The sequence below is a fragment of the Sciurus carolinensis genome, chromosome 2, assembly GCF_902686445.1.
Source record: "Sciurus carolinensis chromosome 2, mSciCar1.2, whole genome shotgun sequence".
Classification (NCBI taxonomy): domain Eukaryota; kingdom Metazoa; phylum Chordata; class Mammalia; order Rodentia; family Sciuridae; genus Sciurus; species Sciurus carolinensis.
In genome coordinates, this window is record NC_062214.1 from 165,571,976 (window position 1) to 165,596,804 (window position 24,829).

Here is a 24,829-nt window from a genome sequence, read left to right on the forward strand (position 1 = left end):
GGCCAGAGGTGGCGGATAACGGAGCGGAGCCAGACTCGGCAGGGGATTGCTTCTGTCTGGGGCCCGGCTGAAGCTGCGTTCGTGCCTCGCGCGCACTCGCTCCGCGTTCTCCCAGCCAATCCGGCGCTACTCGCGCGCCCAGAAGCGTTCTCCGGTCCTACTCAGGCTGGGCCGGCTCCTTCCCGCTCCCAGTACTCCGCATCTGTGTTCTCACTCCTCCCCTCACTCTCCACGAGTTGCACGCCTCGGGGTGTAGCTCCGCCCTGTCCCCGAGTCCGCCTCCGCAACCTCCAGAGCGTGTGCTCCCTTTTCCCTCAGACTCTTGGCAGCTAGGCGTCTTGGGTCTCACGCCCCGCAGAACTGCACGCGTGTCTCTAGCACCGCTTCGCCGCCTCCGCGCGCTCCCCCAGTGCGGCCACCGCGTCCCCCACCACCGCTCGCCTCTTCTCAGCTGGTCTCGGGGTCGCGCCCCTAGCTCCGCCCCCTCCGCGGACCCGCGCATTCCTGGCGCGGCCTCTCCCCCACGCAGGCCACTGGTGCTCTGCCGCCTCCCCCCTTTCCCCGCTCTCCTAGCGCTCTCCGGGCGCCTCGCTCTCGCGCTCTCCGAGGCGAGCGCGCTCCCGGCCCGCGCGCTCCGGGCTCTGGCTTCTCCCGGCTCCTGTCAGTGCGGTGACTGCGCTGGGAAACATGGCGACCGAGGGAATGATCCTCACTAACCACGATCATCAAATCCGTGTCGGAGTCCTCACAGGTAACCGGGGGAGGAGGTCCGGGACCGCCGCAGCCGCTGTCCCCGACTTGCCTTGGGCTTCTCGCATGTGGTGGCCCTTCTGTGGCCTCGGGAAGAGGGAAGGCTGAGGAGGGCGACCTGGGGGTACATTTTACAACCGCCGAAAGCTGCTGGAGGTTGGAGTGTTTCCGCGTGTTCCCCTGAGAGCTGGGGCAGGCCCCGTGGGGTGTCAGGCCCCAGCGCCTAGGCAGCCGAAGTCCCTGGCCCCCGGGGACCCAGTAGCCGGTGCGGCGGGCGCTGCGGGGCTCCGCGCTGCCTGTGCAGGCGGCGGGATCCCGGCTCCGCAGTCAGGAGCACGCCGCTCCGGGCTGGCCAGGCGCATCCTCAGCTAACGCTCTTCTGAGAGGGGGGAATCCCATCTCCACCCCCTTCTCCCCTCCCCCCACCCGGCGGCCCCACGCCGCTCTCGCTGAGCTTGCTCTGGGTAGCGGCGGGTCAAGACTCCGGTGTTCACAGGAGAACTGTGCTTCTCCTCAGGCTGCCCCTCTCGGGCCGGGTACCCCCTCGGCCACCAATGGGACACCCCTCGCCTCCCCCGGGGGCTGGGAAATCGGCTTGGGTCCCGACCTCGGAAAGTGCCTGCATTCCGCCTGTCAGAGCAAAGGGCCGTCTGCCGGCCTCTTCAGCTCCTTAGCGAGGACCGGCTGCAGGCTGCGGCCGGAGACCCGGCCCTTCTCACCGAGATGGAAGGATTTCCCTGCTCGGACTCCTTTCTCCCCCTCCCTTCTGGGAACCCCCCACCCCCCGGTGGATGGTCCCGAGGCTGGTTAGGAGCGCACTTTTCCCGGGTGGCGTTTCCCTCCCTCGCGGAAATCGTGTGTGCTCTGCATGTCTGATTCCGTTGCGTTGTATTTGGGTAACATCCCTCAGTTTGCTGCAGGGTACGACTTCCAAGATGAATAGCAAGCCGATTGTAGGGGTTTCTGCTGTAGTTCTGTAATTGGCAGGGTTTATGTGTAATTGAGTGGCGAGGCGGGGGTTAAAGAACTATATTTGGAATCCGAGGGCTTAGTTTGGAGTGGAGATTCTAGACTCAGTGCTGTGATTTCGGAAAAAGAAGCAATGTGGACGGGAATCCTAGTGTCTCCCCCACTTCTTTTTTAATTTTTTTTCCTTGTCAAATTCTGACAGGTTGAGACGGTGCTCGAGAAGGGACTAAACTGAATGAGAGCTGATTTTATTATTAGGTAGAAAAAATATTTCTGGGACTGCGGGGAGATGCTAAGTTTAATTTAGCTACTGAGTTTTATGAAAGGAGGATACCCACTGCCCCCTTTCCTCTCTTAAGGAAACAGATTGCCCTTCATTGGCATTCTTTGCAGACATAAGAGTGATTTATTGGATTTTCTTAATTCAGAGCCCTGGGATACAGAAACTAGTCTAAACCAGTTGTAGGAAAGGGAACACCTTAAATCCAGAAGATGCATGTTTCTGTTTTGATGCTGAAATTGTTTCCTTGTGTGAAGATTCAGTTGTATCTCAGAATTCTTAGAGTTGACATTGCTGATTTTCAAAGAATCCGATCATGGTATGTAAAAGTGTATACTCTATATCAGTCCTCAACTCACACTTTAAGTTTTAGCCATGCTTTGAAAATTATAACAGTGAAGAATAATAACAGTGAAGTTTAATAGGCACCAAAATATGTAAGTTGTCCATGAAATGAAAAGCATAGATATTTATTAGGATACACTCTAGAGATTTTTTAAAAGAGCATTTTTTGTTTGTTTAAGCTTTCCCTAATATTTTTATTTAATGAATCATACCTTGGTCAAGTGACACAGTAGGTAGGTATTGTAAAGAGTATTTTATAAGAAATAGCCCTTACTTGGTATATAACTACAATTCAATAGAGATAACATTGATAAGCAAACAACTGAACAATATGTAATTACTGTATAATAATTGTCTAAATATGTTACATATGCATTTTGGAACTAAATGCAAAAGAATTCCGTACTCAGATGGATTAGCAGCAAATGTAATTACCTGAAGGGAGAATTTAGTACATTTACCAGGGTCAAGAAGAAACTGACATTTTTAAGGAAGTCAGTAGCAACTTTATAAATAATATGTAGTTGAGACTGAGTTTCTTGAGCAGGATAAAAATGCAACTTGAAAAACCGAGGTGGAAATGATAGGGTGGCATATTGTCAAGGTGAGAAGATAACTTTGACAGTGGAATTAAAGACAGTTTGGAGAAGTTGTATCATGAGAATGAGGTACAGAAGTCTAACAGGAGAACTCTAGGTCAGGAATAAGAATGTACCTGAAAGAATGAAAAGAAAGCTGCGAAATGTGGAAGAAGTAACAGAGGAAAATAGAATTTGGTGATAAAATGAATATTTAAGCTCAGAAGTTACTCCAGGGCCTTTTCTTGAAAAGTTACAAAATAACTTTCAAGTTATTCAAGAGAATAGTAAACACAGTCTTATCTACTATGATGAAACCTAAAAGCCTGGAGAAATATCAGGAAAGAGCACTACCTATCAGTTTGTGAACAGTGCATTTATAACACACAGCTTAATTTCTGTAGTCTTGACGTTCCTTGTGATTTTTTGGGGAAAAAAAGTTAAAAAAAGTTATATTTTGGAATTTTGTGTATTCTAGATCTTTGGGTGCTAGCAATATTACCATGTAAAATTATTCTGTTTTGAACTTAAGTATCATAATTTCACTGAGTTGAAACTGGGCACGGTGTTGCACACCTGTAATCACAGTGGCTGGGGAGGCTAAGGCAGGAGGATCGAAAGTTTAAAGCCAGCCTCAGCAATTTAGCAAGGCCCTGAGCAACTTAATGAGACCCTGTGTCTAAATAAAATATAAAAAAGGGCTGAGGATGTGGCTTCCCTGGGTTCAATCCCTTATACAGAAACAAACAAACAACAACAACAAAAACCCAAAAGACTGAGTTAAGGTTTGGGTTATATAGCTCAGTGGTAGAATGCTTGCCCAGCATTCACACTGGGTTTAATCAGCAAGACCAAAAAAAAAAAAAAAAAAAAAGAAGAAGAAGGAAGAAGAAAATTGAATTAACAAGCCAAACTTAAATGTAGTTTTTACAAGTTTTATAATTTGTGACTTTCTTATAGGTGGAGGGCTTGTTTATCAAATCTCCTTGGCATTTTTCACAGTAGTAATTTTAGGTATTTTTATCTAAATCTGTTTCAAAAGTAGTGGGAAGTATGTCTACCAACATATATACATTTTACAATTTGTTTAATATTTTAGTGAAATTGTATTGTTATTTTTAAAAGTTATTAATTGACTTCTTTGTGACAATTCGATTACCTGTTGAAAGATATTTGTATTTTGGAAACTTCATTCTCTAGATGTTCTTGTTATTTTCATTTCGGTTGTGAATCTGCAAATATAGTACATAGTCGTTGGAAGTTTCTCACTATGTAAATTTAACTGTGTTATAATTTTGAAAAAATGACAGCAGAAAGTGAAATATTTAGGATGTTTCTTGTTTTGCTTAACTATCTTGAATCATTTAAGACCTAGAAGTCAGACTATAATGTTGTATGGATATTTTAGTTATACTAATTTTTTATCAGGAAAGAACGTGTATGCATTTGAAATTAGGTTGTAGGTGGAAACATTTTGTGGCGAAGATTATTGTTCCTTTCTAAGAGCATTATCTTTATTAATAGCTATCTTTTGTTCATTTGCCAGAATGTAAGTTATGTGGTTTTTGGTGACCTAATCTAGTTTTTAATATTTCTCTTTCTAATGTCCTCTGTTTGTATTGCTATTTATAGTGGAGACTAAAGATGATTTGCTAATGAAGTGAGACAAATAAACCAGTATCTGCTTCTTTTAAACTAGAGATAAGATGTAGGGCAGATATAGAATTTTTTTTTTAAACAGCTTCCATAGTAATTATGGTCAGTCTAAACTATTATGAAGCAGGCTCATTGTATCTTGAATGTGTCACTTTTCACCTAATTTTTGTATTTTATATGAAGCTATTTATGAAGGCAGCACATTAGTTCAACTACTATAAAAACCTCACAGAAATATTACCAGGAAAATAATGTATGTAATATAGAATTATTTATGTTGCATTGGCTATTTAATGTATAGCTGCTATTCGTGGCTAATGTTTGGTACCAAGGTAAGGATGATAATCTGTTAGTTTTCACTAATAGTGTCATGGGTAAGAAGATGCAAATTTTAGGAAAGGACATATTTAAAAATAGTATTTTTGCTCTAGTAATAGATATATGTTTATTGCCCTAACCTATGGATTTGAAATCAGTAAGAGGTATTGGAACAAATATAAAACTAGGAGTAGAGATTAGATTAAAGGCTAAATGCAAAGTAGAACATCAGAAGTGTTACAGTTACATACAGTTACAGAGAGTATTTTAGTTATTCATAAAATCAAAACCATGTTGTAAAGGCAAGGAGATGCTACTCTTGGAACTCTGGAATCGTTCAAGCATTTATTTTGTTTTATTCCTCAAATTTACCTTGTATGTTATTCCATTATCCTTTTCTTCCTCCTCTCCTTCCTTCCCCCCTCTTCTTCCTCCTCCTCCTCCTTTTTTCTGTACTGGAAATCAAACCCCAGTGCCTTGCACGTTCTAGGTGAGTGGACCACCACTGAGCTACATCTGTAGTCCCAATATTTTCCGAAAAGCTCATTTACTGGTAAGGGTATATAAACAACATATCTTTGTTTTGAGGATAAATGTTGTCACAAGTGGGCAATTCATTATTACAAACAAATGTATCCTGCCAAATGGAATTCTATGTTCTGTTAAACTTATCTCTTTAAAAAATTTTTTTGTAGTATTAACCTATATGACTTGTTAAAAAGAAACCTATTTCTCAAACTTGATTATTCTTTCATTAATTTTTGTTTGGAAGCAATGTATTAGAGAATTAAATGTGTATTCAGAGTAAGAAAATGTTAAATTGATTTCTAATCAATGCTATCATCATTGGCTGGAGACTTTGTAGACTGTTAGTTGCTATGTAGTAAGAATTTTAATTTTATTAAAAACACATATGACTGTAACTATTTGACTTCAAACTGAGTATGTAGTAAAGATCAACAGTATGCTACTGGGAAGGAAGTGATGACTAAGAGTCTATTTTACTCTTATTGCTGATAGATTCCTGGATAAGTTGAACAGCATGCTTTTTTAGAAGTCAGTAAAACAGATAAAATCTATATTTTGCTTCTGTAAAAAGGATTGATAGGGGCTGGGGATATAGCTCAGTTAGTAGAGTGCTTGCCTCATAAGCACAACGCCCTGGGTTCAAATCCCCAGCACTGCAAAACAAAACAAAACAAAAACAAAAACAAAACAAAAAAAGGATTGATGAACAACAATAAAGTTTATTTGGAATTTGAAATGTTACAAAAAGAAATTCTGAAAGGATTCACAAAGGATTTCTTCCTTTACATCTAGACTGAGAAGAAAAATACCAAAGATGTTTACTTAAATTGCATAAAAGTAATTGGAACTATAGTCAATATGAATAGCATGTAATTTTATATTCATTAAAATAAATTTTTGAGTGACCTCTCCAAAAGTAAATGTCTAATGAAATATTGCCAAGTGGAAAGTCCATCCAGGTTGTTTGATGAATTCACAAGTTAACATGTATTTAATCAGTTAATTTTAACTAAGTAAGTAGAACTTCTTGAAAGTTTTGTAATTAAAATAAAGAACTCCAGTAATTTGCACAATAACTTTGCCAGTATTTATACACCTCGAAAGAGTAAGATTAAATCTACTGTACTTTAAAGAATTCTTAACTTGAAAAGTAAAGGAGCAAGGAAATGAGATGTGAAAAAGTGTTACCCTCATTTGTGCCCTGCTTCTCAGTTTGCATACATGGCATTGCATCAAGGAATACTCTGTGACTTAGACTTTAAGATATGGGAACAAACACAATATTTTTTGAAGTATCAGTTTTATGCAAGTATTCATGTTAAATACTCTGATAGTAAGAATAAGTGAATTAGGCACAGAGTAAAGTATTGACGTGGGCTTTTAAAATGAAATCAGATATTTCAAAGAAATTTCAAGTGAACCCATTATATAACTTCTGACCTTGTCATTCCTTTCTGGTATTTTGGTGCAAAAGTTTAAGGAGCAGGATTCACAGAAAGAATGCTGAAAGACCCACATTTTAATGTTAGTCTGGCTTAATTTTATAGGCTTGAGCATGGTACCTAACTCTCTTAGCTTTTCTCACCACTGAAATGAAGGAATCATTTATTGTAGACTTTAATAACAATATGTTTCTAACAGCTAAAAAGAGAAATACAGGGTAGTAGACAGTTTTTTTCTGTCTTTGTAATGGGAATGATTTGGGGGGAGGGGTAGATGATACATAAAAAATGCAAGAGAATAAGAAGTGGAAAAGAAGGCAAACTTTTCTTGATTGTGTTGTATAATTGTAAACCAAAGAAAAATTCAGACCTTTACTTAGAAATTTTTATGATATTAATTTTCTTCCTGTTGTTAGTAGTTTCAACCTCATTTTTTCAATAAAACCTTTCTAGGAATTGTTCTTTTTAGTGATATTTTTGTTTTCCTACAATGTTTATAAATGTTGGCTGTACTCTTTAATCATGTATATAAAAGGAGGTTACATGGTATAGTTGAATACCATCCCCCTCCAAAAAAAAGGATTTCGAGTTGGATAGACTTGAATGTGTTGGATAGACCCTAATTCGTCCTTTATTTTGGGAAGTACTTAACCTCTCTACATTTTAGCTTACTTCTCCCAAATCAATGGCAGTGCCTATTTTGTAAAGTTTTAAGAATTGATATATGTGAAAATGACTAGCATGCAAATCTTAGAGTAGATAATCTTCACTCAAACTTGGATGGACTGATTAGGTTATAGCTCTCATAATCTAATCTTCTTAGTCTTTTTTAGCTTGACCCTCTCTGAAGTTAGCAGCTTTTCTCAGCAGACAGTCCATGTTGTTGGCATCTTTTAATTCTTGGGGTCTGCATTCCAGCTCAGCTTTACCTTTACAACTTCACACATTGTCCTCTCAAGGGCAGTTCATAAGGATTTGGACTCTGCTATATTTTGCCTGGCCTTCTAGGCCTTCCTCTGAAATTTTGAGGAAGCCTCCATGAGGCCGTAATTCCAGCATCCTGCATTCTTGCAGAACCAGCACCATGTGGATGATGCCAAAGTGTGCTGCCAGCCTGTGCAGTACCTGGGCCTTCTAGAATCACAGAGGCAATGACCTCTTGAGTGCCAGTGGGGCACAGCATGGTGAAACAATTTCCTAGCCACTACCCCCGTGCCCCCATCATGTGAACTGGGTGCCCTCATGAACTCTTTTTCTTTTTAAAGGAATTTTCTGTTTTGTATCCTGGAGACTGCAGTGGTGTGGTCTTTCAAATTGCTGAGATGCTCTCAAGCCATCTTTCTTACTGTCTCTGTTTTAAGTACTTAGCTGTAATGCCCAGTTTTACATGCACTTTTCTGACTAAACTGCAAGTTTTTCAAATCCATAAGCCCTGTTTTCTGTTCCCATTTCTCACCAGGCTAAAAGCTGTCAGCAAAGTTCATGCCACTGACTGAATGCTGTGCTTCCTTGAAATTTTTTCCACCAGATTAATGAGTTCATCACTTTTAAATTCAGCCTCACACAGTCTCAGGACATGGGCAAAATAACCAAGTTCTTTGCCAGATTATAACATAAATGGCCAATAAGAATCCTCATTTACCTCTGAAGCCTTATAAGTATAGTCCTCGTTCTTATATCCTGGTCTTCCGAGCTCCCACCAGAATTACCCATTAAGCTCTACTTACAGCATTCTGAAACTTTTACAACTTGCATCTTTAAACTTTTCAAAATTTTCCCCGCAAAACAGCTCAAAAATCTCTGAATTATATGGTCAGGGTAGGCACCCCACTTCTGGTACCAATTTCTATTTTAATTAATTTCTTATTACTGTGACCAAAATACCTGATGAAAACAACTTAGAGTAGGGAAAGTTTTTTTGGGGCTTTTGATTTCAGAGATCTCAATCCATAGATGGTCAACTCTATTGCTCTGGACCTAAGTTGAGTCAGCATGTTATGGGGGAAGGACCTAGAGGAGGAGAGCTACTCAACTCTGTTCATGTGGAAGCAGGAAACAGAGAGAGAAAGAGGGGAAGGATTAATAGGGAAAATTCACCCTTGCAGGGTATACACCCAGTGATCTATCTCCTCCAGCAATGCCACCTGTCTATAGTCACCACCCAGTCAGTTCTTTCAAACTAAGATGAATAGATTATAGCTCTCCTATTCTAAGCATTTCTTTTCTGAAGATTGTTGAATTAACAGGAGCTTTTGGGATACCTCATAATCAGTATTTAATTCTACTGAGTAAAATAGCACTGATAGGGGTTAAAAGTTATGTTTCTGCTACCACTTAAGACTCTTAGTTACATTTTACTTAGGTGATCTTAGATTTAAAGGGATAATTAAGCTTACCTTGTCAGATTACTATGAGAAACAAATGAAATAATGCATTCAACATTCAGTACCTACTATGTGCTAGGCCTTCTGCTAAGTGAGAGTGTAGTAGTGAATAAGACAGGATCAGTCCTTATCCTCTTAGATCTTGTATTTTAGCACAATCATGAAAATGTTATTCAGTCAACTTGGATGTTGACAAATTCATGCTTCATTTATATTGTGTTTCAAAGAATAAAGTATAGCCATATGTTTTTATATAGATAAAACTTAAGTATAAGCTGCAAAGCTGGTAATACAACTAGCCATTTTCGATACAAATATTTAAACTTCTATACCTTCCCTGCTTTCTAAAAAGATATTGAACGTCATTTTTTTGGGGGGGATTAAGTAGTATGGCAAATATTTAATCATATATTTATATTTTGTGCTAAGTGCTTTAGATATGTTATTTAAACCTTATAACTTTTACAAAATTCCATCTATTCCTCTTATTCCGACTGAGGAGTGGAGAGGTAAGTAAGTTCAGGATTATACCAATGAAAGTTCTAGGATTCAAATACAGCTCAGCCTGTACTCTTAGCAATTTCATTTCTATATTTCAGTCTAAATATCTTATTGTGGAGTGTGAGTATAGTTCTGTAATGTATTTGCTTTTCAGCTGTGACTTTACGTACTTGATCTTCCCCTTTTAGTTTCTAACCTACCATATTGGGAAGCACATTGAAAACTTACTAATAATTATATGATATTGTAGTCAGTTAAACTTGAAGTGAGGATCTAAAAAACAAGTATATTTACTTTTGTATTTAGAGAATCAGAAGATGAATGAGTATTACTGTAGTAAGTGGTTTTACTTATTTCTTTGAATTGATGATTTCAGAATCATGACTAATTGTGCCTGCATGATGCTGAAAATGTTAATAAAAGTGCAGAATCTTGTTAGAAGGAAAGAACAAGTACAACCTAAGTGCTAAGTAGAAATTAAATTTTTTAAAAATTCTCTACTGTTCTTTTTTTAACACTAAGAAAAGGTATACTTGAAATTAATGATCTTTAGAGTCTTATTCAGGTTAAGAACTATTGAATATCTTGGTCATAATAAGTTGAACATAGTAAATTCAGACATCAAAAAGTACATTCAGATATCACAAAGATGAAACATTTCAAGGGTATGAGCCACTCCTCCATCCACTTAAGAGTTAGTACTGAACATTTTGATTGAAATGCACATTTTAAAAAATTATGCTTTCATAAAATAATATCCAAGTGAATTTGAATTAAATTGTAAATGGGAAAGCTCATAAATTCTTAAGTCATGATTTTAATTAGCTTAAAAACTTACTAATTTGTGTGTTGCAAAGAAGATGTAATAATATGGAATGGTAAAGTATGAAATTAAACTCAGTTACTTTACTTCTCCAGTCTCTTGGGTATTACCACTTTTAAAAATTCTGGTGTTTAAATATATAATCATATATTTGAATATGTATATGTGGGATCATACATCAGAGTTCGCCAGTTGATGGACCATTGATGATAATTGATGAACACACGTTTTGTTTTGTCTACATTATATTTTTAGAAGAAGTATTAGTTTCTAACATTAAAAAAAGATATAGTTCATATAAAACTTTTGTTTGTAGCTTATTGAGATTTAACAACACCATGACTTGCTTCTGACATGACAGTAGTTGGTTAGAGTGGCTATCCTCTTGAGTCCATAGTTTCCAGTTAACCTAATATATTATTTGCCTGATCCCCATAAGCATATAATAGTTAACTAGATAACTTTCCAAGTGTGAATTACTTTTTAGGAGGGCTGGGAGTGTAGCTCAGTGGTAGAGTGCTTTCCTAACATGCAGGTGGCTCTGGTTTGATCCCCAGCACCTAAAATAAAAAACAAAATAGAGCTTTTTACAAAGCCTATTAAATTGACTTAATTCTCATAATAATATTGATATCACATTTTTACAATTGAGAAAGTATAACCAAGAGTGATTAAGTAACTTGCTCAAATTACTGCAATAAGATTGTATTCCTTCTATATTATATTCCTTCTTGGCATATAAAATTATTTCATATAGATTTTTAAGTATATTCATATATATCTTTTTTAATGACTCTATTTATTACATTATAGATTGTCTTATACTTAATTTTCCCTCATCAATAGACATTGAAGTTTCTAATTTTTCACTTTGACAAATGTCATAGATGATAATATTGTACATTTTCATTACATATTTGTGAACTTTTAAAAAATAATGTAAGATTAATTAAGTACTTTTTTTGGGTAAAGGGTTTATGAATTTTAAAATTTTGATAGAAATTACCAACTTGCCTTCCAAAAAGATGTACTTATTAATATTTCTACTTTTATTAACTTTTTAATATTTATAAGTTCTTTTGAGAACTCTTTCTTGGCTTATATAGGTATATTAGAACCCTTTTATTGCAAATGACAGATACTGAACTCAACACTTAACTTAAGTGAAAAGGGGGACTCATCAACTTTTATAATCTTAAAGAGAAGGAGCTGAGTTTAGGGACTCAAACACTGTGACCAGGAAATTAATGTAATTATGGGCTCTTATTCTTCATTTTAATGCTCTGTTTTTTCGTGTATTGTAGGCTGACTTCCTTCTTGTAGTCAGAATTAGGAGGGGAGGGACAATTTGGGAAGTTATAGTAATGGATAATTTCAGGCTTTCCCTTTTATAACTAGTGAGTCAAGAGGAAATATTTTCCTTCTCATGACATTTATATGTAAAATTACAGGATGTTCCCTCACCTGGTTTGGTTTATGTTCATCTTTGGGCCAATCATTTTGAATAGAAGGGTGAGAACTGTGGTTGGCCAGGTGTGTATCTATCCTTGGGAGAGGAACACTTAAATTGGTAGCCAGAATCACACAGAAAGTGTACCTTATTCTGCTTGGACTGCAGTAACAAAATATCTTTGGGTAATTTATAAGCAACATAAGTGTATTTCTTACAGTTCTGGAGGCTGGAAGTCTAAGATCAAGGCACCAGCATATTTGATGTCTACTCAGGGTCTATTCATCAGGAGAAGTGCCTTCTGGTTTTGTCCTCCCGTGGCAGAAAGGCAAAAGGCTTTCCTTCCTTTTCTTTTTATAAGGACATTCTCCCACCAAGAAAGTAGAGACCTCATGAGCTAATCATTTCCCACAGGTTTTGTTTCTAAGTACAATCACTTTTCAATGTTAGGTTTCAATATAGGAATTTGGAAGAACATAACATTTAGAAGAACATCCATACCATAGCCGTGGGGAAAAAGAAGTGAAGCTTTTCTGCCACTAGAAGAGGAAAAGTATGCAGATAGTTTCCTTTCCAGAGATTCCTTGAAGTCTTTTTATTTTTAAACTTGTAGATGGATACAATAGCTATCTATCTATCTATCTATCTATCTATCTATCTATCTATCTATCTATCTATCTGTAGTGCTGAGAATCAAATCCAGTGCCTCACTGTGCTATGCAAGTGCTTTACCACTGAACTGCAACCCCAGTCTGAAGTCTTGATGCTTTTTTCTTTCTTTTTATTCCCCAAAGCATATAGTTAATTAATTACATTTTTCCCCCTTACCTCTTTTTGTCTTGCTTTTTCCATGAAAACACTCATCTGGAAGATAGTTTTAAATTAAAAACAGAGTATGTTAGGGTATGACAATTAGTGACTTTAACCTAGAGCTCCCTAATATCTAGAGTGATTAATTTGTGGTTATTTGTCAGCACAGTGATTGACTTCCACATTTTTCATGCTTTCCGTGAGAATGGTTATCTAAGAGCATTTTAGAATAGTAGTATACATGTAATAGAGAGTAAGGTTTAAGGTTTCCAAACCTTTTTATTGCTTTATTTCGAATTCATGAGTCTCTCTGTGTGTGTGTGTGTGTGTGTGTTTTAAACAAATAGTGCCTTCCATTCTTTTCTAAATTTCGCTCTCCAACATTTGCCTGGGTAATGTTAAAATAGGTATAGTCTGAAAAGGTTTCTATGTGGTCAAATAAATATGGGGAGTACTACATAATATATCCCTTCATTTGGAGTTTAAAACATTTACATATTAAAGATGTAATATTACAATTATGGATCCTTTTAACCTTTTAGTCTAGTGTATCTAAATTTCATTTTAAAATGAAATACTATTTTAAGACACAACAGAGTCCTGTGCAACAATTTGTTAGGAAATGATGGTCTTTCCTCTGCAAATAATCTTTTGGGAGTCAGTTTAAGACCTTTATATTTTAATTTTTTGCTGTAGAAATGCTGGTTTCCTGTAATAATGTCTACTGTGAAAATTATCTTCTCTTGGGTTTACTTTAAAAAAAAAATCTTCTCAGTTGTGGGTGGACACAATACCTGTATTATATTTATTTTATGTGGTGCTGCGAATTGAACCCAGGGCTTCACATGTGCCAGGCAAGCATTCTACTACTGAGCTATAACCTCAGTCTCTTGGACATACTTTTAAAAATATTTTTTTCCCAATCACCACCTCCCATTTTTCTATTTCCTTTTTATATTAAAATATTGACCAAATATATTATTTGATTCAGAAAGTCTATAATAGCAAAGGCTAGAAACTAACCAGTCTTGATTCAGTTACTGCTACATGGAGAAAAAACGCTGGATGAAGCCCTAATTTAGATAGTTCTGTGGTAGTTTAGTATCATCATCTGTAAAGTGGGAGGTTGACTAGAGGATCTCTAAAATATCCTTTAGCTCTAAAGTCTTATTAATCCCAATCATATCAATGTACCTTGTGTTTACCATTCTGTGATTTCTTACATTCATATTATCTACTGTCTGTTACTGACAGCAGAGTTTTTGATCCAAAATATCATCAATCAAACAGGAAAAATTGCTGGAAAAAGACACTTTCATACCAAGTGTAAATAGAAATAAATGTCTGTTACTTCTACTACATAATATGTGTGATTTTATTTCATTTAGTATTCTGTACCTTACAGAGTTCAAAAGGATTGTAATAAAAATTACGTGCATGTAAGTACAATGACTGATTCCTATAATCACACTTAGAAGAATAATAGTTATTTAGGAGTATTTGAAGAATTACTTTTCTTTTAAAACTTAAAATATATTGATATAACAGAATTGAAAAACAAAAATTAATGCTTTCCCCCAAAAAGTTATGATTATTTTGCTATTCTATATTTAAAATAAAACTGTTGTAAAAATGAAACCAATACCCTTCATGAACAATATTACATTTTAGGTTCACACACATACTCAGAATAGTAGGTGGGCTTTGAATTAGACCACATGGATTTATATCTAAGTTAAGTTTTTAGAGTTATTTCTCTAAGTGTTAATTTTCTCATCTGTAAAATGGAAAATAAAACAAATGCCTGCTTTCAAGGGTTGTTGTGATAAGTGAGATAAACATTTAATGAGTGTGCCCACATATAATAAGTATTCAGTAAATGTTGTGTATTGTAGTAAATTTGAATATAATTACCTTTAAAAATTATGACAACAGAAAACAACTAATAGATCTTTTATGTATCTGACCTTGATCTTGGTTTATTCCCATGCTGTTCGCCCACTATTTAGTCTTATTGTAGTAATATAATTAAGGATCAGTACTGGGGTTCTATTAGTTTCTGCTTGATCTGAATTCTTATCTTCCAGCTTAAATTTTGGTCAGTTACTGTCAGAAAATACTATTTTCAGTGTAGTCACTAGGGGCAAGGATATTTGATATTTTTGAGGTATAGGTTTAAAGTAAAGTATAAACAATAAATTCCTTCTGATATTCCCTAAGGCTTGTTAAGATCAGTGGAGAAAACTGCCTACACATACATATCCATGGGTACTTTAGTTATGGAGTACAATCTACAATAGTTTAGTGTTTTGAAAATTTTAAGTTTTATACATGTAGTACAGTAATGAAGGGTGATAAAGCAGTAGCAAATAAGACAACTTTATATAAATGTTGATTTATAGTAGAGGAATTTTTAATTAGTTGATGAAAATAGTAAACTCCATGGATAAGGAGCGAGGTCTTAGACTGTGTTTGGGGTTGAATAAACAATGACTTCAGCCTAATGAAAAAGAACATTATGTATAAAATGGGAGGGATACTTTATAACATGGCAAGATGCCAAAAGAGAATGTGTAGAATTTAGAGCATTGCCTAAGATATTTTGGTGGGAAAGTTTGGTAATCATTAACGGGTTAATACTGGACTTGCATTTTTTTTATTTTCTTCTGTAGATGGGTTTGTGAAGTATTAACTTAAAAATGTCATTTATGTATCATCATAAAACATTCATTCTTTTCTGATTCCTAATATCATTCAAAGTGGGTCATATCTAATATACCAGAGAAACCCAAAGATGAATAATGGAGATTCTCTGTCCATGATAATAGAAATATTTAAGCAGCTAAATAGGAATGGATCTAATTTTATTATTCTATTGTTTTCCTGTCCATGAGAAGTATATTAGTTTGACCATAGCTTCACTTGTTAAAAATAATACAATTCAGTTTGGTATGTACCTTGTGATGTACTAAGAAATTGATTGTAAAATTGTTTTACATTTTAACTTATTTATTATATTAAAACACTTGCAAAATACTATGTAAGAGGGTTTGCCAAACTTTTTCTGTAAAAATTAGATAGTAAATGTTTTAGACTTTGTAAACTATGCTATTTCTGTTACAGTTCCTCAGCTTTTGCCCTTGTAGCATGAAAGGGACCATAGAAAATATGTAAATGGATGGGCATGATTGTGGCCCCATAAAAATTTATTTTCAAAAACAAATGGCAGACCAGAGCTGGGTGTAGTAGCTCATACCCATAATACTAGCAGCTTGGGAGGCTGAGGCAGGAGGATCACAAGTTCAAAGCCAGCCTCAGCAGCATTGAGGTACTAGGCAACTCAGAGAGATCCTGTCTCTAAATAAAATACAAAAAAGGGCTGGGAATGTGGCTCAGTGGTCAAGTGCCCCTGATTTCAACCCCAGTACCCCCAAAAACAAACAAAACAAAACAAATGGCAGACTAGAGTTGGCTTAAGGGCTATAGTTTTCCACCCCTTTTTTAAGACATAGACTGTATTACAAAAATATAATTCCAAGTTATCTGTGTGTGGATTGAACTTTTATATTAGTTAAAAAATATGCTTTATTTTTATTTAAATTTTTTTTTCGTAGTTGTAGATGGACAAAATGCCTTTTTATTTTATTCGTTTATTTTTATGTGGTGCCAAGGATTGAACCCAGTGCCTCACATGTGCTAGTCAAGTGCTCTGCCACTGAGTTATAGCCCCAGTCCAAAAAATTGCACTTTAGAACACTATAAAACTTAGCTACTGGCTGTGGATATAGCTCAGTTGGTAGAGTGCTTGCCCAAGGCCCTGGGTCAATCTCCAGCACCAAAACAAAAAAACAGAAAACCAAAAAAAAACCAAAATCCACTTAACTACTTAAAACTGCAATTTAGTGGCACTCACATTTCTGTGGATTAACTTTATGTTTTTGCTACAGGTGTTATTGTTTGGGGATGTGATGAACTTACAGTCATTTGGAGACTTGACTGGGAGTATTATCCAGGCCTTTTATTTTCCTACACATGGGTCTTTCTATGTGATTAATTCATTATTCTCATGGTGTGGTAGCTTGTTTCCAAGAAATATTCTAAGAGTAGTTGCTTTAATTGCCAGGCCAATGGAGGGCTAGGCCTAAAACTTGCACCCCATTCTTTTTGTGGTCATATAGTTACATGCTTAGCCCACAGTCCTTGTGGGAAGAGACTATACAAGGTGGAAGCGGTTAGTTAGGTTCATCAAGTTAATAATATATCCAGGATTACTTTGGTTACAAGTGACAATTCAACCAAGCTTTAGTAACAGAACACTTATTATAAGATTATTAAGGTATCTGAAAAGTGAAAAGGCGCCCAAATCACTCCAGACGTGGGAAATCACGGAAGAGATTTTATTAGGCAGATGAACAGTGTCTGCCCTGAAGAGAGAGAGTCTAGAGAGCGTGACAGAGAAAGCATGGCCGGGAGCTTCTCTTAAGTAGTTGAATTTCCCCAGATAAAATCGATTTATCCAATTGCTGAGTAGTTAAAAATTCACGGGCTAGGGATTAAGCCAATGGCTGCCGAGCACAAGCTGACAAGTGGACAAATGACTGGCTAGGAACTCAGATTGAAGCTGGGGGTGCTCTCATGACACCTTGCTTCCCCTGCAGGCCTGTCCTTTGCTGGACTGCTCAAGAAGGAGCCCCGCGAGGTGGTAGAGTGCCCTGGTCATAGGCAGCCTGAGGCCAGATTGTAGGGCAAACCTAGTGCCCGCCTGCTACCAGCCATGGCCAGCTGACACCTGACGGGTTCACCCAGACAGAGCGCTGCATCAGCAGCTCCGTACTTGCAGCGCTGCTCCAGGCAGCCCACCGAGCATTATAGTATCTCTCACAAAACCCAAATATAGGATGAGGCTGTAGGATTATAGGATTTAGGGTCGAAGGTCTTAAGTACTGTTTCTCGCCTTTGCTTTATGTGAGTTTCATTTTTTCTTATCACAGGTTTGCCTTGTTCACGCTGGGAAAAATAGTGCCATCAACAGCTCTTACATCTTAGCCATTTCAACCATTCAGATAACTGATTTTATTTTTGCAATGTTTTTAAAGTTTTTTTTTTTTTTTTTTTTTTTTTAATCACTTGAGTTACATCCACAGTCTCTTTTATTTTTTTAAGTTTTGAGACAGGGTTTTGCTCAGTGTTGAGGCTGGCCCCAAACTTGGTAATCCTTTTGCCTCAGCCTCCAGAATTGCTGGGGTTACAGGCATGTGCTCCTGTGTCCAGCAGTTTCTAAAGTTTTTGAGGAAGAAATCTGGTTGTCCTAAACCAATCATCTGTGATCAGGGAGTAGAAGTTATATCAGCTGTGGTTCAGTGATAGAAGCAGGTTCAGTTAACAGAAAAGGGTTACTGAAAGTATAGCCTCTAAGTAGTCCAATTTTATCTTTCCTAACCATCTATTTATTGACATAAATTTTTTAGTTATTTTAATAAATAATATGTTTCTCCATTACAGGTCTGACTAAATTTATTCAGCTCTTTGTCTTTGGTTGTTTCATTATTCTTTTGGAGAGTAAGCTAAAATATGTACTGGCATTAGTTTAGTCATCATAATCTCTTCTTGCTTTGAGTAAGGGCATGCAGTTTTATTTTATTTTTTTTTTGGCATAAATAATACATTTAATCAAAGCTGTCAAGATATATATATATTGTAAAAGTTACCTTCCTTGATCTTTTCCCCATGAAAAATGTTTCTTGCATTAAATTTAGACTAAAATTCCCAATTTAAGCATCTCTAAAGAAGATCTAACTTAGTTATAATTCCAGAAATGAAAACAACCAGAGAAATTGATCTCATAGCTAGCTACCTGAAGCTGTATGGTAAACTGTGTGTCCCAGCCTATCATTAAACTGAAGAGATAACACAAAACTCAAGGTGTAATGAGAGTGAGCTAATCTAGCTCCTGCACCCTGCTCCACCCTGCTCTACCTAGCACACTTCCCCAAGTATCTCTGACATGAGAAGAGTATGCTGACGTCAGAGACGTCTTCAAAACTGTGTGGATGTGTACCTGCTCCAGTAAATTCCTCTGTAAGAACAACATGAAACATCCACTCCTTTCACATCCAGCTGGAATGTTGAGCTCAGTGTTCAGTCTTCACTGGGTAAGACTCCAAGATAATAACTGATCAAATCCCTGTTGGCTGCTTTGGAACTGAAGTAGGATATTTTCCCTGTTTATCAACATCTGATGAAATGGACAACAGGAAATGTTTATCTTAACTTGCTTTTGTAACTGTTCCCAAGAAAATGGCTCCCAACATTAGAAGTGTTTGTGAAAGAGAAGGAGTCACCTCTATAGTAGTATTGGCTTTGAATTCCGTTGCAAGAGGATACTCTTATCAAGAGTATTCCCACATATTCTTGACTATCAGTAGGATGTAGTACAGAGGCAGCAATCTATGAAGTTAGACATTCCCTCTAAGACCTGTATAGCACTGATTCCCAAACTGGGACTCTCAGCAGCAGGGCCAGGGACTACAGACTTATAACATGGGTTAGAATCCAGACATGTGTAAAGCTGAACAAACTGAACTAAACTGTTAATAATGCTTCCTCTGAAAGATGAGATTATAGGAGATTATTTTGTGTTCACTGTTACATCTCAAGTGGCACAGCATTTTGGTATCTACTATCTTACTTTGCCACTATTAACATAGAATCAAATATGAAATTGATCTTACTGGGTTGTTACCCATTGATTTCCAAGATTGATTTGGCTGATCTGTCTGACTGCTAAGTATATACTTCCTTTGCATACATGAATGCAAGCACTGTAACTAAAATATAGAATGAAATAAGAACTGTGATAAAAGTACAGTCAACATGCTGTGGGTGCATAGAGGAAGGAACAATTAATTTTGACTGAATGGCTGTAGGAGGGATGGCATTTTAAAGAAGGTAGTGTTTGAGTAAAGTTTGGAAGCATGAATAACCCATCTTTAGAAAAGGAAAGAAAGGTAATCTAACTGTCAGTTTTCTTGGCTGCTGAAGGGGTGGCACCAGAGTGTCTAGGCTAAAGTAGATGAGTTTAAATATAGGTGTTGAGAATTCAGGATCAACAGCAGCCTGTAGTTATCTGATTTAAACCTTCTTGAATTAGAATTACAAGAGCTAATGCAGTTTTGCTACATTTAAGTACATTTAAGCCTTTGGTGACTATATGATAGTTTGAAATTTGAAAATTCAGTTTTTTAATTAAACAGTTTATTTTGATGACAGATTTTTGGGTACAGAAAGAATTTTAAAGGATTATCCACACTATTTTACCCACTCTTGTGGGTAAAGAAACTAAGATCCAGTTAAATGACTTACTTGAAGTTACACATCTATTCTGGTTTGGATATAGTTTGTTCCCCAAAGGTCCAAGCTTGTTCTCCAATTTAACAGTATGGAAAGGTGGTGGAAGAACCTTCAAGAGGAGGGGCCTACTGGGAGGTGACTGGGTCATGACTGCCTTGGGACCGGAGTAATGCTGGTCCTGCCAGTTGGTTAAGTCCTGCATGAGTGGGTTAGTTTCCTTTGAGAACAGGTTGTTTTGAGAGTGAGCTCAGTCCCTTTCACATTTTTGCTTTCTTGCTTATACCTGTCCAGAAGGGGCATGAAGCTGTTTCCCTTTTTCTTTCTGTCCCATGCTTGTAACACAGCCAGGGGATCTTCACCTGGAACCATGCTGTTTGGATTTTCCAGTCACCATCAGAATCATGAACAAAATGAACCTCTTTTATTTAGAAATCATTCAGTCTCAGGCATTTTCTTATTGCCACTCCAAACAACCTAAGATAACATCTAAATGATAGAACTGGGGCTTAAACTCAAGCAACCTTACTCCCAGTCTTGGTATTTTAGAAGAATTATGTAGTGTATTCTCTGTAGTAAAAAGATTTGCTCCAAATACACACCTATTGAATTGCTGTAGTAGCACTTTTAAAATTTAAAGTACAACATGCATGTATTAAAATGTACAAGTATTAATTACACAGCATGAGTTTTTCATACACACACACACACACACACACACACACACGTGCTTATATGTGCATGTATATATAGGATAGAGATATACAAACACAAGGATGATACATACACACACCCTGGTAAGTGCAACCTAGATCAAGATGATTAATGATTAAGATCAGTATTTCCAGCACTTTGGAAGCCTCCCTTATGCCTTTTAGCAATCAATGTCATCATTTCCCTTCCACCCCCCAAGTACTCATTAGCCTGATTTTTATCATTATTAGTTTTGCCTTTCTTGAATATCATATAAGTGAAATGACTTCTTTCAGTTAGCAATATGTGTATGATATTTATCCATGATATTTTGTAGATTCTTTTTGGTACTGTATAATATTTCATTGAATGAATGGAATACTCTTCTGTTAATGGACATTTGGATTATGTCTAGTTTTCTACTATTATAAATAAAGCAGCTATGGATATTTTTGCATATGTCATTTGATGAACATATTGAATCATTTCTAGAAACAAAATTTCTGGGAGGCTGTTTTCCAAAGCTGTTGTGCCATTGTACATTCCTAACAGCAATGCAGGAGAATTTGAGCTACTCTACATTCTTGTTCAGGTTGGAAATTGTCAGTCTTTTTAATTTTAGATATTCTAGTCAGTGTGTAGTGGCCTTTCATTTTCATTTCCCAGGTGAGTAAAGATAGTGAGCACTTTTTAATATATTTTTAAATATATTTTAAAGTTGGGCTGTCTTTGTCTTATGGATTTGTTGAAATTCTTTATATATTCTGAATATGAGAACTTTGTAGGGCAAATATCTTCTGGTCTATGATGAGTTTTTTTAGTCTCAAAGTATCTTTTTTTTTGGGTGGGAGTGTATTCAATCATTGAGCCACATTGCCAGCTCTATTTATTTATTTATTTATTTATTTAGAGAGAATTTCACTAAGTTACTTAGGGCTTTGCTAAGTTGTGAGTCTGGTATTGAACTTTCAGTCTTCCTGCCTCAGCCTCCTGGGTCTCTTGGATTACAGCACTTTTGGCTAATAGTATCTTGTAATAAACAAAAATTCTTAATTTTGTGAAGGTCAGTTTATTGTCATTGTTTGGGTTAGTTTTTTTTAATATCTTATTTAAAAAACCTTTGAGGTTTCTTTCCTTCCTTCCTTTCTTCCTTTCATTCTCTCTCTCTCTCTCTCTCTTTTTTTTTTTTCCGGTACTGGGGATCGAACTCGGGCTTGTGCTTTCGAGGCAAGCACTCTACCAGCTGAGCCATCTCCCCAGCCCACTTTTTTTTTTTTTTTTTTTTTAAACATGGATATTCTGTTGATCTAGCACCATAGTTTGAAAAACTGCCTTTTCCCTTCTGGATTGTAGAGTACATTTGATATAAATCACTTGGGTTAGTTCCTAGAGTCTTCCATTGGTTCAATACTCCACCCTGAATCCCCCTTTTTTCTTTTTGGCACAAGGGACTAAATACAGGGTCTTGTGCATGCTAATAAGCACACTCCAACTCTGAGTTATACCCCCAGCCCCTGCCCTGACTTAATATCTATAGTTTTATAATGAGTCTTATTATCTGATATTATAAGTTCCCTCAATTTTTTAATCTTCAATATTTTTTTGAGGTCTACACTGCATCCTTTGTGTTTTTATATTCATTAGAATCATACTGCAGTTTTAAAGATACTATTGATATGTTTGGGATTGCATTGAAGGTGCAGATCAGTGTGAGGAGATTTGGCATCTTAACAAGATAGTCTGTTAGTCTGTAACCATGGATACATTTACTTGGGAGCTTTAAATTCTCTCGATGATGTTTTATGGTTTACCGTAGAGGTCTTGCACATCTTTTAAAAGTTATTACTAGGTATATTGACTTTTAAAAAGCCATTGTAAATGGTATTGTTTACTTAAATTTCATTTTTGAGTTGTTTCATACTAATACATAGATATGCAATTAATTTTTGTATTTTGATTTGGTAAGTAGCAACCTTTCTAAATTTGATTATTTTAATATTTAATAATTTATAGATTCTTCTGTATTCCCTATATTGTGACCATATCATTTGAGAATAATGACTATTTTACTTATTCTTTTCCAACATTTATAATTATTTTTTTGTTTTTATTATTAAAGTGGCCAAGATTTCCAGAATGATGTTTAGTAGAAGTAATGATAATCTCATTCCTAAAATCAGGAAAAAAATGTTCATCATTAATTATAATGTTAACTCTAGATTTTTGGAGGCACCCCTTGTCAAATTAAAGAAATTCTTGTTTATTCCCAGATTATTGAGAGTTTTCTAAATCATGAATGAGTGTTAAATTAATCAAATGTTTTTTCTGCTTTCATTGAGATAAACCATATGATTTGTGTCCTTAATTTTGAAATGTGGTCACTTATACTGATTCATTTTCAGATATTAAACCAAACCTTGTACTTGGAGGATAAACACTTTGTGAAAGTGTATAATTCCTTTTATGGATGAGTTAATTTAATTCATTGATAATTTGTTTAGGATTTTTACATCTTTTCATGGGAAATATTGGCCTGTAATTTTCCTTTCTTCTATTATTTTTGTGAGCTTTTTAATATTAAGGTCTGTTGACCTCCCTCAAAGAATGATGAAATCTTTTTCTTTTTATTCTCTAAGAGTTTTTTAAATTGATACGTTTCATGCGTACTTGACAAGATTGTTTATTCTGCAGTTGTTGGTGTTAGTGTTCAGTTTCAACAAGGCCCAATTGGTCAATCAAGCTGTTTAGATCTTCAGATGATTGTTTTTTATATATATATATTTGTTCATTCAGTTATGAGATGTTTTAAAAGCACCTATGATGACTGTAGGTTTGTCTGTTTTTCCTTTGAGCTGTTCAGCTATTCTTTCCTATATTTTGGAGTTCTTATTGGGTATATAAAAATTTAGGGTTGTTAAAATTATGGTTGAATTGATCTTTTTGCCATTATGAACGACCCTCTTTATCTTTAATAGTATTTCTTACCTCGAAGTCTACTTTGAACTTCTATTAATATAATATCTTTACCTTTATTTTTAATCAATATTTCCAAACACTGTTCAAAATATGAGTTGTATATTTTTCCTTTATTTTTATTTCACCCTTCTTTATTTTTGTATTTAAGATATTTCTTTTGGATATCTCATCTTGACAGGTCATGTTTGTATTTTCCAGTTTGATAACCTATTTTTTTAATTGGAATGTTTATTCCATTTACATTTAATGTAATTACTAATACAGTTAATTTCTTTTTATTTTTAAATTTTTTTGTTGTAAACAAATAGGGTACAACTTGTTTCTCTGTTTGTACATGAAGTAGAGGCATACCATTTGTGTAATCATACATTTACATGGGGTAATGGTATTTGATTCATTCTGCTATTTTTTCCTTCCCCCCACCTCTCCCACCCCTCTTTTCCCTCTATACAGTCCCTCCTTCCTCCATTCTTGCCTCCCTCCCACCCCCCATTATGTATCATCATCCGCTTATCAGTGAGATCATTCGTCCTTTGTTTTTTTGAGACTGGCATATCTCACTTAGCTTGATATTCTCCAGTTTCATCCATTTGCCTGCAAATGCCATAATTTTATTATTCTTTATGGCTGAGTAATAGTCCATTGTATATATATATACCACAGTTTCTTTATCCATTCGTCAACTGAAGGGCATCTAGGTTGGTTCCACAATCTGGCTATTGTGAATTGAGAAACTATGAACATTGATGTGGCTGCATCACTGTAGTATGATGATTTAAAGTCCTTTGGGTATAGGCCAAGGAGTGGCTGGGTCAAATGGTGGTTCCATTCCAAGTTTTCTAAGGAATCTCCACACTGCTTTCCAGAGTGGCTGCACTAATTTTCAACCCCACCAGCAACGTATGAGTGTACTTTTTCCCAACATTCTTGCCAACACCTGTTGTTGCTTGTGTTCTTGACTAATCGCCATTCTAATTGG

The 24,829-nt window shown here is 36.4% G+C and overlaps 1 protein-coding gene across 20 annotated transcripts in view; it reads left to right on the forward strand.

Annotated features, from left to right (window-relative positions):
• The first annotated feature begins 296 nt into the window (after positions 1-296).
• Gphn (gephyrin) overlaps positions 297-24,829 on the forward strand; it is a 641,988-nt gene continuing 617,455 nt past the window's right edge. For 5 of the 20 annotated variants that reach the window (XM_047539525.1, XM_047539529.1, XM_047539530.1 and 2 more), the window contains exon 1: positions 304-751. In XM_047539525.1, coding sequence (XP_047395481.1) covers positions 688-751 — 64 coding nt within the window. In that variant the 5' untranslated portion in view covers positions 304-687. Of the gene's footprint in view, positions 752-24,829 lie in introns of all 20 variants that reach the window. The other 15 variants (XM_047539523.1, XM_047539526.1, XM_047539535.1 and 12 more) reach the window with 10 other exon arrangements.